This window comes from Haemorhous mexicanus, chromosome 10 (assembly GCF_027477595.1).
Source record: "Haemorhous mexicanus isolate bHaeMex1 chromosome 10, bHaeMex1.pri, whole genome shotgun sequence".
NCBI lineage: Eukaryota > Metazoa > Chordata > Aves > Passeriformes > Fringillidae > Haemorhous > Haemorhous mexicanus.
In genome coordinates this window covers 24732601-24746796 of record NC_082350.1, presented here as the reverse complement: position 1 = coordinate 24746796, position 14196 = coordinate 24732601, and the positions used below count along the sequence as shown (strand labels likewise).

Sequence of the window (14196 nt, the reverse complement as noted above, 5' to 3'; positions counted from 1 at the left end):
TCAGGGAGCCTCCTTGGTGAGGCTGGTGCAGTGTCAGGTTCCATTTCCATGATCCCCCACCCTTCAGGAGCAATGTCAGGTTCCCATTTCCAGGTTCCATTTCCATGATCCCCCACCCTTCAGGTGCAATGTCAGGTTCCCATGTCCAGGTTCTCATTTCCATGTTCCCCCACCCTTCAGGTGCAGTATCAGGTTCCCATTTCCAGGTTCCATTTCCATGTTCCCCCAACCTTCAGGTGCAGTGTCAGGTTCCCATTTCCAGGTTCCCATGTCCATGATCCCCCACACTTCAGGAGCAATGTCAGGTTCCCATTTCCAGGTCCCCATTTCCATGATCCCCCACCCTTCAGGAGCAATGTCAGGTTCCCATGTCCAGGTTCCCATTTCCATGATCCCCTACCCTTCAGGTGCAGTATCAGGTTCCCATTTCCAGGTTCCATTTCCATGATCCCCCACCCTTCAGGTGCAGTGTCAGGTTCCCATGTCCAGGTCCCCATTTCCATGATCCCCCACCCTTCAGGAGCAATGTCAGGTTCCCATGTCCAGGTCCCCATTTCCATGATCCCCCACCTTTCATCCCACAGGAGCTCTGGGATTGGGGATGGATGTGAAGAGCACCCCGAGTTACCTGTACTGGCTCTTCTGCCAGTTTGAGCTGATCACCTGCAGTTACCTGATGGAGCCCTGGGAGAAGGTTCTCTTCTACTCCTTCAACCTGGCCATGCTGGGGCTGCTGCTCTACACCACCTACGTGTGCCTGGCTTGCCACGCCAGCTCGGCCTTCCAGCTCCTCTGCAGCTTCCTGGGAAACCCACGGGAAAATGCTCTTTCTGTGGTGAAGTAAAACCTCAGCCTGCCTCTGGCATCAAAATGTTTCCTTATCCCATTTTTGTCCAGGAGCAGCAAACTCTGCTTTATTCTCTCCTCGTGTTTTGCTCTGACAGGAAATTATTTTTGCTCCAATCAATCCCTGGTTTTGCTATTTGATTCTTCAAGAGCTTTCAGTTTTAATGACCCACTGGAATTACAGAGCTGGGACTGGGACAGGAACAACCCCCATGAAGAATTTGTTATTCCAGGGGAAGGAACAACCCCCCTGAATTTCTGTTATCCCAGGGGAAAGGAACAACCCTACCAAAGATTTTGTTATTCCAGGGAGAAGGAACAACCCCCCTCTAGTTTTTGTTATTCCAGGGGACAGGAACAACTCCCCTGAAGATTTTGTCATCCCAGGGAAAGCTGCTTGGATATGGGAAGTTTTCCTCTGGAGAAATGAGACAGTGTGGATTTGTTCTTGCCTGGCAGAAGAGATGTGCACACAAAAATCCTGGACGAGCGGGAGCTGCTTCCCTGAGCTTGCTGTGTTTTTATGGAATGATTTCAGGACTTATTGAGTCTCCTTGATTGTTTTACACAATTAATTACTTGGCTGGCTTGTTACCATGATGCAAACAATGCCACTGATTCATTAAAAATGTGAGGATGCGCTGCTGTGAAAATTTCTGATGCAAATCTCAGATTCTTGGGCTTTATAAAAACATAACTTTTGGTTTGCTTTAGAAGATGAGTAAATCACGTGCATCATATAGAGAATATAACACTGCAGATTCACTTGTGGCAGGGTTTCAGTTGAAAATAAACCCCTTAAAATTTAAAAATACAATGTCTCCTTTTTTCCTAACCTTTTACTCCCTCCTTTTCACCTTTCACAGTCTCCCTGTGGAGCGGTTCCTGAACCCCAAACTCCTGAGCTGCAAAGAACGTGCTGGACTTGGCTGGGACTGCTTTTGTTCCAAATCCCAACACTTTTTAGCCTTCAAACCATCAGATTCCTGTGCTGCCAGCTCCCTGCAGTGGGCAGGAGCTGCACTGGGATGAGCTTGGCAATGAGAATCGGGGTTTGGAATCCTCAGGGGATGAAGGGAGCAGAGCAGGACACACAGGGTGACACAAATCCACATTTTCCACCCACACTGAGGTGAGTTTTGGGATTTTTCCCAAGCTCCTGGGATGTCCTCTCCTTCCAGAGGATGGGTTGTAGCTGTAGGTGGCAATCCAGGGAATTAGGGAATGGGGCTTGGGCACAGGAGACGACAAAACAAAGTGAAGACGTTAATTATGTCATTTGTCACCTCAGCTGCTTTCCCAGTTTATAATTATGGGGAAATAAGGCAGGAGATGAAAATAATTTCTCTGGGAAAATGAGGACAGCTGTGCTCAGACTCCCAGGTCTTTTAACAATGCCCAAGTATCTCTAAGTTTGTAAAAAAAAATCTTTTCAATACTTTCAAATTTGGATCCAATGGAATGTTTTGTTCAAGTAAAGCAATGGTTGAAGTAGTAATTAGTGTAGATTTGCTTTCATGCTTAGTCTGCATATTATGTTTACTGATATTTATCAATATAATTTGTATTTACTGATGTTTAGGAACAAGAGGGAGCACACAATATTTTCATTATAGCAGTCATTAGATTATTTATGGAGACAGTGAATTTTCCCAGCCTCAGTCCCTAATAGAGAGAAATACAGGCAGTAATTTGCATTGCAGGTGCAAAATCTGTATTTCTCAAGACTGTGAAAATAAATATTGCTCAAGCAGTGCCTGGGAGTGAGCCCAGGGCAGGAGCAGGTGGCCCTCAGTCCCAGCAGGACTCCACAAGGCCATCCTGAGCATTTCTGGGCGCTCAGGAATCCCAGAGCGGGCTGGAGGAGCAGGAACTTCGCCCTGCTTGTGTTACTGCTGCCCTTCCCACGTGGGCTTTGGGGCTGCCTCTTCTGCAATACCTGGGGTAGGATTGGGATGGGAAGGGGTGTAGGATTATAGATCCCAGCTGGGCTGGGGGAACGGGACAGAGCCAGGAAAGCACCAAAATCCAGCAGAGGAAACAAGGGGTCAAGTGGCAGCTGGAGCTCCTCAGAGTTCCTGATTCATTTTCCTCATCCCCCCCTTTTCCCTGCCTGTCCCAAGCCTCCAGGATTTCAAATGTTTCATCCCATTTCAGTTCCCAGCACTGCCTGGGCAGGTTCCTGCTGGAAGCACTGGGAGCCTGGGGGGTCTGGATTTGTTAGGTCAGGCTCAGCTGGGATCAGGATCAGGCACAGCTGGAGCTGGGCCAGGGAGGTGCAGGGGGGAGAGCAGGGAAAGCTTCTTCCCCCAGAGGGTGCTGGGCACTGCCCAGGCTCCCCAGGGACTGGCCCAAGGCTGCTGGAGCTCCAGAGGGTTTGGACACCATTCCAGGGATGCCCAGGCTGGGATTGTTGGGATGGAACAGGCTCTTTCCACATTTCTCCAGATTTTTCCAACCAGCTCCACAGGCTGCTCTGAGTGGCCACACCGCTGGGTTTTTCCCACCTGATGCTCAATGTTCCAAACTTAAAGGAATGAATGGATGCATGGCTGGAGCAGGAAGTGTTCCAAGAGGAATGGGAAATGGAATATTCCCTGCACACCCTTCCCTGAGCACGCCAAGGTCAGCTGTGTCTGTCTGGGGGAAGTTTCTGTCCTGGCAGAAAGGAATGCAAGGTAACATTCAGCACCTTTCAGATCCCTGCCGCGTGAAAAGGAAATATTCAAATTGCACAACTTAACCCACACTGGTTCAGCAAGAGTGGAAACCAAAGAACAAAATAAAGAACCAGCTGCTAAAATCCAACTGCTCGTGCTGCTCACCAGGAAACCTTTGATGTTTCCAGCCAGAGCATCCTGCTGCATTCCCAGCACCCTCCTTAGGAGTGATTTCATTGTAGGACTTTCACACCTTATCTCCCATTAAACTTTCATTTTATTGATCCAAAGAGTTTACACTTCCTAAAGGCACTAAAGATGGTTGTGTCCATGTGGAATGTTAGCCCCTCTGCTGCTGATCACTTCAGGAGTTTTATGAAGCTTTCTAAGAGGAATCCTTACTCCTGGTTACTGTCATTGTTTTGCACTCCAACAGCTGCACTTTGCTTTATTTCCAGCCACGTGTAATTGCAGTTCTTATCTCTGCTCTTCATTACCTGACCTGAAAATCCTGCTTGGAGAATGAACCTGTCAGCACTTCCTGGCCTCTGCATCCCACAGGACATTTCCATCTTGCAGGGATTGCTCAGAGCAGGGGGGAGTTTCCAGCAGCTCTGTTTGCTTTTCCAGAGCTGACCTGAAATTCCTCTGTCCTGCCTGGCTGAAAGTTTCTGCTTCACTTCCCAGCTCAGCTGAAACTGCTTCATGCAACAGTTGAGTTCCAGTCTCCCCGAGAGAGGAAACTCCTCTTTCCTCTGCTGCTGACATTTCCAGTACAGAGCAGAGATATTATATGAAAGAGGATTTACTTTGCTATTTTTCCAGGTTTTTTTTTTCCCAGGGATCAAGGTGTGAAGCTGTGTGCTCCCTCAGAGCACAAACTCCCAGGGTGTGCAAACAGCACCAAATATTTCACAGCTTCAGCAGTTTCCTTCCATCTCACAGATCTGAGATGAGTTTAAAATTGGCTTTCAAGGCTGTTCAGTCCCTGCTGGGGATTTGTGTCATCCAAAGTGCTTTCATTTTAGGAAGCTGAATATTTAAATTGCACAAAACCCCTTTGGTTTCTTGCTTTACCATCAGGCTTTGGTTTTGTCACGGAACTGCAACTCTGACAAGTTTTAAACTCCATTTTCTCTTTCTGACTTGGCTTAACCAGGTTCCCATCTTGGATTGAGGAGGCAATACAGATTCTGACAGCACCAAGATTCTTTGTTCCATGATTATGTCCTGGAATGAGCTCCAGGAAGCATTCCCAAATGCCTCTGGATCTCCAATTCCCACCACTCCTTTGAGGTGCAGCTGAAACAAACAGCCCTGAGTTGAGATCAATCAGCACAAGGAGCAGTTTGCTGACATTAAATCCTCCAACACCAAATTCACAGCAATTTTTGTCTCATTCTCCTTTAGCTTGGTGCTATTCTGAATTTAAATATCAAGAACTGCATGGGCATCAAGAGTTTTTCCTGAGTTTTCATCCCCTTTTCCTGGAGCAGGGAGCAGCTCCCGGGGCCGTGCAGGAACAGTGACACCAGGTGGACTCTCACGTTCAGCACAGGCACATCCTCATTTTCCATGGATACCGGGAAGAGTTGGGATTGGATCCATCTCTGTCAGTCCCAGGGTGGAAACGGAGCCAGACTCTTCCCACTGCCATTCCAGTGGAATGATTCCAAATCCCAAAAATCCAACAGAAGGAATCTGTACCCTTGTCTAACCTTTTATGGAAAACCCCCTGACACAATATTCCTCTGGAATTCCCTATTTTAAGCCACTTCCAGGAGCAGGAGACTGAAATAACACTGATTTTGTGGAAGGCCCCACCAGATCAGTGCCTCAACTCCTCAGCTTGCAAGCTCCCAAAATTGGCCCAGGAGCTGTCCCTGGAGTGCAGCCAAGCTCAGGCACCCAGCCTGAGGTTAGAAGTGTTTTCCCATCAACATTTCACCTCAGCAGTTTCCATCTGGGAAAATCTGGGACCCCTGGAGTTACATCAGGCCATCCACTAACAGATTTTTAAAGCAGTTAAAGGTGAAATCATCACCTTAAGCTTTTCATCATCAACACACAGCACTTTTATCTAGGGAAAAATAAATCAAAAATGAGTGTTTGCACAGCCCAATCCCCTTTCTGTTCATTTTTTCCCTCAGTTATCCAGCTTTTGTGCTGTAAGCTCTGACTTAAACAACACATTTTTTTTCACCATTTTCTCTGAGCAAAATGTAATTCCAACGTTCTGCACAGCTTCTCCCACGACTTCCAACTCAAAATTCATCAACATCTGGCTGGAAATGCATCACTGAGCAGGTCTGGCTTAAAATCCTGAAGGATTTCTGTTGTATAAAAGGAGCTCTTTGTGGCTTAAGTCAGAGATTTTCAGGAAGAGCTGCAGGGCTGGAGGCAGCTTCTATCCATGACAATGAACACTTTGTTAACTCTGGTGGCAGTGAAAATATTGGCAAATATTTAATTTGTTGGACACTCCCTAAACCCCTCTGAGCTCCCAGAGGGGCACTGGACACCTGGGAACCCACGAGGAGACCCAGCTTTGGCTGTGGGGAGCTGCTCCAGCCAAAGACATCCCACAAACCCAGGCAATGCCTGGATTCAAGGCTTCAGCAGCACAAGATCTGCTGAAAGATCCATGAAAGCTTCTCCAGGCTGGCAGCAGAGCAAGGAAAGGGGGAAAGGAAGAGGGAAATCTCCAGGGATAAACAGCACAGCAAATATCCAACATTCCTGGGAGAGTCCAGGAGGAAAACAGGCAGGAGGAAAAGGATTGATGAAAACAGCAGAGTTTAAACCCAGATTTTATTATCCCCCACCACCTGCCACCAACAGGGAGTTCATTATTCTGTTCTCCTTGGAATTGCAGAGTGCCACTGGATTTGAAAATGAACTAAAAAATGATGAATCAAAATATCTCGAGAGGTTTTTAATCCTTTAGAGCTGGTTTATTAATTAACTGCTGTGCATGTTGCTTTTAATCCACTGATCCAGACATGGGCTACAGTTCAATACTCATCACACTCCACAGGATTTTCCAATCTTTCTGATCAAGGGCTTTGCAGGGAAGTTTTCTTTGTGTAAGGGAACAGAAATTAGCTTGAGCTTTCCCAAATATGGACATATGGAATAATCTCCCAGCATCATAAAAGGCTTCAAACCATTGTGCCAAAAAATGGGGAAAACCTTCCCCATGTGAGAAATTAAAGCTGTAACAGTAGGTAGGGACTCTACCTAAAATCCAGGAAACTGGAATAAAATCTTTCCCTCTGGACATCCTTCCTTATTTTCTCCACTGCAGAAATTACATGGAAAGTTCCCTCGGGGATGGGAGGAACTTGTGGAATTTATATTGCAATGCTTCCACCAGAAATTGAACTTTAATTGCTGATTCTCTGGAATATCATCCATAAAATACGAATTCCAGGCCATTATTTGGGGTGCAGTGTGGGTTTTGTCCCTTTTCATGGCCTTGTGATGGGTAATTATGGTCTGGGGAGATTTTGCTCCCCAAGAAATATTTATTGGATGTAAGGCACTGTCCTTACTCTGTCAGCATCTCTGCTCCCTCCCCTCCAGTGGCGTCCTGGGAAATGTGGAGATCTTCCAGCATCTCAGCCAGGCTGATCCGTGGAGCTCCATCATCATCTGTGTCACTCTCCACTGGAATATCTGCATCTAAAAACACACAGAACCCCCCCAAAAAACAGCTAAGCAGAGAAAACAAACCTCAAACCACCAGAGCAACCCCAAGGGAAAATGGGGGGGAAAAAATCAAACCAGAACCACCAAAACAAGCAACAACCCACAAAACCAAAGATTCCTCTCAAAAACTCAACAGTCCCCTCATGGAAATAAATTGAATTCTGTATCAAATCCTTCCCCCAGCAGAGATTTTGGGTGCAGCAGGAAAGTTCTCTTTCACTTAAAGGCAAGGAAACAAAACCCACCAGGTGCAACACATCTGTGTTTACAGCATTTCTCCAGGCAGGAAGAGTTTGGAGAATGTAAATAGAGACTTCCAGTCAAATTGTTTTGCCTCAAACACGATTTAAACATGATTTAATTACACCCAGTGAAGGAGCTAGAAAGGCCTTACTTCTGTAAATGTTGACATTTTTCCTTATGGTCTCATCCTCTTCCAGATCTTCCAGGAAGTCCTGGTATTGTCTGTAAAAGATGTGGGATGTGTTTACTCCCTGCTCCTATGGATTGATGGGAATTCATGCAACAAAGTCAAATCACAGAAACAAAACCCAGCAGGGCTGAGAGCATCCCCAACTCGCCGCTGCTTTACCCTCACCTATTAATTCCCAACTCATTTATCTCTGACTTTCTCCTTGTTTCCCCTCAGCTGGAGGTCATTTAGAAGCTGCTTTGGCACTGAACAAGGAGAGCAGATACTGAACCTTTCATCATCTGTGTCTGAGGCTTCCCTGTCCCTCTCCAGCTCCTTCAGCTTCCAGTTCCTGCGGCGCTGCCGCTTGGAGCGGTCGTAGCTCTTCTTGATCAGCACCTGCAGGGAAAAGCAGCTCCTTTGTCCACCTCCCAAAATCCCAAATCAGCTCCCAAATCCACATCTGGGCATCTAGAAGCAGCTGGACTGGCACTCAGCAGTGTTATATTGGATTTACAGGGAGTTGGTTGGTTCATATGTCTCCAAACACTTGGGAAATGGTCCTGAAGGGACAGGCACACACTGGAGTTATCATTCAGCACCCAGGGATTGGTAATTGGAATAAAAACAACAATTAATGTATTAGCTAACCATGGCAATTGGAAAAAAACCCAACAATAAATGTATAACTTAACCATCAGTCAAATATTTAAGGAAATAATCCTTCAAAATCAGATGCTGCTCAAATGTCACTGTTAATATCCTGTCTTCCTTCAGGCACTGCTCACTACCAAATCACACTCCCTCCCAGCTTGGGTGATGGAGGAACTTTGGACAGAGAAAGGGATTTTCTTACCACATCAGGAATGTGCTGGGGGTTCATCTTGTTGGCAAATTCATCATTTAGGTTGCAGTTGGCCAAGTCGAAGCTAGAAGAGAAACAGGGGTTTTATTCTGCTTCATAAAAAGCCAACCTCAGTGGATCATGTTTGTGCTAAAGGGCAGCTCAGTGCAAGGTGCAGCTCCTAAGGAACAGAAATATTTCCAGAGGAAGGGAAACAAATAAAAATCCACATTCATGTGCAGCTCTCCTAAGTCTGAGCAGCTGCAGTTCCCAAATCCTGCTCTGTTGGCACTTCCCAACCTCTGGAGTCCAAATTGCAGCATCCACTGAGGTTCTTCAGGGCTCACAACATTCATGTTTAAACCTTTCTAAGCATCACCTAATTTGCCTTATCGTACAAAAAATTGGCATTTGTTATCACTATGTATGATATTCATTAGCAAACAAATAACTAATTGGGGTTTTAAAAATCCTTCCCCTTTATTTGTGGCTAAATTGTGATTCCAAGCTGCACTCTGAAGAAAATCAGCTCTCTTATTTCTAACAATTTTTACATGAAAACTCCTAGAGAAGAGATTTCCTGGACTAGGACCAGGATGAGTCCAGCCCTTCTGCTGCTTTCATTTAGAAATCAGAACAGTTCAACACTTTCTTGATAGCACATGAATTCAGTCATTAAATAATCATTCAGTAAAAGTTTCAGAAAAGAAGAACAGACCCCAAGACCAGGTCTCCAGGATTCAGGATGTGCCCCAGGTGAGTGCAGCAGAAATACTGGTGATCCGTGTCCAGCTCCGAGGTTTTCCTGACCCAGGCTTCAGCCAGAGTGTGCTGTGGGAATGGAAAATAAATCATTCCTTAACCAAACCCAGCTGAACCCCAGCATCTGCACTGATTTAAACTCCACTGGTCATTAAACTTGTGTTTCTGCATCACACCCAATGCATCCCTTGCTACTCCTCATTTCTCATTACATAAAAGGAAATGGACATGGCAACTGCCCGGAATTCCCAAAGGCTGTTTCTATGAATAAACACCTATTTTAGCTTTTAACTGAGAAGATCCATTAATTCTGATTAAAAAGAAATGCTTCAACAAAACCAATTCAGTCATTAAAGCTGCAAAGTTAATATTTCAATACCCAGTAACAGAGTTTCAACTCTGCAAGCAGAATTCCTGGAAGTGGAATTCACCTCCTGCCCGTGCCATTTCCAAACCAAATGGTCCCAAGGAAAGCTTCTGCCAGTGCAAGATCCAGAACAGCCCAGTCTGACTGTGCCAGGCAGACCCAGATCAAGAATCCAGCTGAGCAGGAGGCCCAAAACATGAATTAAAGAGAGACATTCTCACCTTGTTGGACCGAGCCCCTGCCCCAGCACCTTTTTTCTTCTCATGGACCCTGTTGATGTCCATGATGATGAACTCCTCCAGCTGCTTGGGGTGGAACAGGCTGTTGAAGGGGTGGCGCCAGTAGGTGTTCCCATCGATTTCAGCAACTGCAACATGATCAGGGAGAGAATTCCTTGTGAGAAAAGAACCATTAACCACATTAAGGCATCTGCCAGACACGTTTTGTTCATTTCTGTAACATGGTTATTTAGGACATGACCCACACTGCTGCAGGAGCAGCTGATCCGTGACAGATTTTACTCAAAGGAATTACTCCTGGATCCATCCTTTTAGAGGGATTCTGCTGCCCAAGCTCACCAGCACACACCAAGCAAAGCACAGAACTTCTGGTACTGAAGTGGCTGAAAAGTTAATCCAGATGCCATGTAATTGGAGGGGAATAAAGCTGACACAGGTAAATGCTCAGAACACCCAGGAACTCAAACTGAGCCTGCACATTCTGCCCAGGATCCCATGGGGATCAAACCTGGAGAGCTCTCAGCTCACTATGAAATTTCTACTGTACAGACAAACTTAACAACAGTAAGGTCCAAAGATCCAGGATTTTGTGGAAACAAACCCACAGTAATTGTGCCAGCAGAACAATCTGGGGCTGGGGAAAGCCCCACACTCACTCTGCAGAGTTCTGGGGTCAATGAGGTGGATGGTGCTGGTCACTCTGATGCACACACAGATCTGGCTCATGTTCCCCAGACTCTGGGCCAGCTTGGGTGACAGACACACAACGTTGTCCTGCAAACCAACACAATCAACTGACATTCCCATTCCCTCCATTTTCAACCAATTCTTCTGAAATAAAATTTTAAACTCTGTGTTTTTATTTTTCTAGCCCCAGTAACTTCTGCACTTCCTGTGTGGATCCCTCCCTACCCCCCAAACCCTCCAATCTCCAACTCCCAACTCTTCCCACAACACCCTGAAGGTGGAACAGAGGAAGCTACCTTGCATATGGGAACAATTTCCACAGAGAAAGTGCTTTTGTAGTTGTAGACATTACTGTGAATGTCGTGGGAGATCAAACGCTGGGATGATTTGGATCTGCAAAACACAAAAATAAAGTTTTCAGGAAACAAGAGACATCACCTGGAACAGGAGATCCTTGGAACAAAGTGTCTGTGTCCCAAACAGAAATACTGAGGAAACAGAGGTTAATTTTACCATGGCTAGGTGGAAAACATGGGACTTTTGTAGAAAGGATTTTGTCTGTTTTGATTAAAATACAGATTCCTTACACTTGCACTTACAAAAATCTTTTAAAATGAAGGATTTAAGATAGTTCCCCAAAGCTCTGGGTGCTCAAGGCAATGGACAGGGGAGCTGTACCTGGATGGAACTGTAGACTGAAGGAAGTCCACCATCTTCTGGGCGTGTTGCTTGGAAGAGTAATAGAAATCCAGGCCATCTGAAAAGCAAGGAAACAAATCTATTTCTATTCTAGTTTATCAAATATAATTCATAAGCTTTTCTCTACACAGCTCCCAGCACACCCACGTGAAAACACCCATCACAAATCCAGGTCATTCTGCCTCCAGAGCCACTCACCGTGGATTTCTTTGATCCTTAGTGTGTTTTGATGGAGCCTGTGCTTCAAAATCAGCTGCTCCAAATAGTAAAAAGTCTTCTTGTGCACAGTCTAAAGCCAAACAAACACAGAAGCACCTAGGTTATTTAAGAAGCATTAAGTACAAAGCAGGATCTCTGAAGAATAAACATTTATATGAAGAGATCACTTAGAGAAAGAACATTCAAGTAAACAAAAAGATTTCAGAGTGCTCTACTTTTACCAAATTATTTAAAGCTTCTATTTCTCATTTTTGGGTAAGTGGTTGCTAGAGAGATCCACTTGTTTTAAAGAAGAATTAAATATTTGTCCCACTGTTCCCAAAGTGCCTTAAATACAGGAGGGTATTTAGTTACCCACACAAGATCCTCCTGCCAGCATCATTTTAAAGAATGTTAACACTGGACAGCAGAAAGTTTTTCTAAACTGAGTTAAAAAAATCCAACAACCTTGAACACAAACCATATCCCTGTGGCGAAGTGTGAGTACATTTTTGTCTGAGAAACCCAGAAAACCACCCAATTCTTTGCCTGGTTGTTCTGCCAGGACCAAATAAAAATTCAGTTTGCCTCTACCTTCTGCCTGACTTGCACCACAGCTTTCCAGAAATCCTTGGCTTCAATCCTGTGACAGTCCTCACACATCTGAGACTGAACAACGTACTCCACCACAAACACCTGCTGCAGAACTGCCCCGTTGATCACCTGCAAAACCAAAGTGTTCAAGGTTTAAGCTCTGCTTGGGTCACACATAACTGCAGTATTTCCCCATCTTTACTGGAACAGACAATAACTTTCTCCATTCTGATGAATGGCACTTTAGTGACAAAATTTAGGCAGGATGAAATCTAATAATAAGAAAAATAATAATTAAAAACCCCTGTTGTTTGCCATGAAAGCTTTTTAAAAGCCACAGGGAGAAGGCTGTGCTCCAGTTACCTCTTTCTGAACAGTCAACTTGAGCTTGATCCTCTTGGAATGTGGTTCTGTCCAAATGAATCCTGCATCAATCAGCCGGACCTGCCCGTGGGGAAGGACAAGAGCTCAGTAAAACCAAGCCTAACTCCACAAACACAAACAGTCTGTAGTGAAGAAGTGAATAATCTTAATTTAAAAAATATATATTAATATCCCAAATCCAATTAATAGTGCTTAGCTAGAACATGGAGGATGACTGACATAAAATCAAGATGCTCAATCTCAGGTCCTTTCCTCTAATAGTATTCTGAACCTAAGGGATGCTTTATTCAACTGAAACATGTGAATTTGAGTTAATCTATATACAGACCTCTGCAAACCTTTTTCGTAGCATCATAAACCAGTGAGAACAAATATTGCATACATAATTTCTGAAATGTACAAAAAACTCTGAATTGAGGTATATTAAAACCACACATGTCCCTCAGTTCATTCTGCTCAGCTCCCACCTCTGAAGTAACAATTGTGACCAGGCTGTGAAATCCCAGCAGGATCAGTTCTCACCTTGCTCAGGGAAGCTTTGATTTTCTTCAGACACAAAGCCAGGAGCTCTCTTGATTCCAGGGCACACTGGATCCAGGTTCCTGGAGGCTGCAGGTACCTGGGATGCAGGGAGCATTTTACAGCACGTGAAAGCTGCTTGAGCACCTTAAATCACTCCAAGGACAAGCAGCTACTTCCAAAGCTTTCAGTTTAGTAACACCAATGCAGCTACAACTTTTAGGATCATAGAAAATCATGGCTAAGTGGTTAAGGTGACTGAGCTCATTCCCCCAGCACTGCCAAAGCCACCAATAAACCACAACTCCAAATGCCACATCCACAGGGCTTCTAAACCCCTCCAGGGATGGGGATATCACCAATGCCCTGGGTGGCTGTGCCAGGCTACACATCCCTTTCCATGAAGGATTTTTCCCAATATCCAAACTAACCCTTCCCTGGCTGTCAGGGAGTTGTGCAGAGCCAAAGGTTCCCCTAAGCCTCCTTTTCTCCAGGCTGAGCCCCCCAGCTCCTCCTCACCAAACCTGCGCGCTTGTGCCTCCCTAAACCCCGAGACTGATGCATTCTAAGTGCATTCCAAGGGCATTTTGCTGCCATCCCCAGCAGTTTCGCGGCTCCTCACCTCTCGCACTGCTTGCAGAAGTGCACCGTGCCCTGCTTGGGGATGCCCTCGGTGATGTCCACCTGGGCCCGCAGGCAGCCCACGCACATGTTGGCCGGGTTGGGCGGGATGGGGACGCCGCACTGGCAGCACAGGCTGGGACACAGGGACAGAGAGAAGCACAGTTAGTGACGGTCACGGCCACAGGCAGCGCGAACCCCGCTCCCCCCGACACCGCTCACATGTGTCCCTGCGCCGGGGCCGCGGGGGCCGGCAGGTACTCCATGGCTGCGGAACACGCGGCGCTTTCCGGCCGGCAGAGGAAGGGGAGGAGACGGCGGGGCGAGCCCAGCCCGGCCCCGGGGAGGGTGGAGCGAGGGGGACACGGAGAGGCAGGCGGGAACCGTGAGGGAATAGGGAGAGGGCCGGGAGGGAGCCGTGGAGAGGCAGGCGGGAGTTGTGAGGGGACGGGGAAAGGGCCAGGAGGGGCCATGGGGAGGCAGGCGGGAGCTGTGAGGGAACAGGGAAAGGGCCGGGAGGGGCCATGGGGAGGCAGGCGGGAACCATGAGGGAGCAGGGAGAGAGCCGCGAAGGGCCATGGAGAGGCAGGCGGGAGCCGTGAGGGAACAGGGAAAGGGCCGTGAGGGGCCATGGAGAGGCAGGCGGGAACCAT

General features: G+C 46.5%; 1 protein-coding gene across 1 annotated transcript; it reads right to left on the bottom strand.

Annotated features, from left to right (window-relative positions):
* Positions 1 to 6438: 6438 nt before the first annotated feature.
* NMD3 (NMD3 ribosome export adaptor) lies at positions 6439 to 13871 on the bottom strand. The gene is made up of 15 exons (XM_059855836.1): positions 13766 to 13871; positions 13545 to 13679; positions 12926 to 13022; positions 12383 to 12463; positions 12020 to 12148; positions 11426 to 11516; positions 11207 to 11285; positions 10825 to 10921; positions 10498 to 10615; positions 9824 to 9969; positions 9192 to 9304; positions 8486 to 8558; positions 7922 to 8028; positions 7612 to 7682; positions 6439 to 7190 (listed from the first exon to the last, which is right to left on the bottom strand). Exons 1-15 carry the CDS (start codon positions 13807 to 13809, stop codon positions 7057 to 7059), a joined length of 1515 nt encoding a protein of 504 aa, XP_059711819.1. The 5' UTR covers positions 13810 to 13871; the 3' UTR covers positions 6439 to 7056.
* Positions 13872 to 14196: the final 325 nt, after the last annotated feature.

Excerpts from the sequence above, each read along its gene's own strand:
- NMD3 (XM_059855836.1), bottom strand. The coding sequence starts at position 13,809 with ATGGAGTACCTGCCGGCCCCCGCGGCCCCGGCGCAGGGACACAT. Across the intron at positions 13,023-13,544 it reads TTCTGCAAGCAGTGCGAGAG|GTACCTGCAGCCTCCAGGAA; the intron begins GTGAGGAGCCGC and ends CCTGCATCCCAG. Across the intron at positions 8,559-9,191 it reads CCTGGAGACCTGGTCTTGGG|CTTCGACTTGGCCAACTGCA; the intron begins GTCTGTTCTTCT and ends TTTCTCTTCTAG.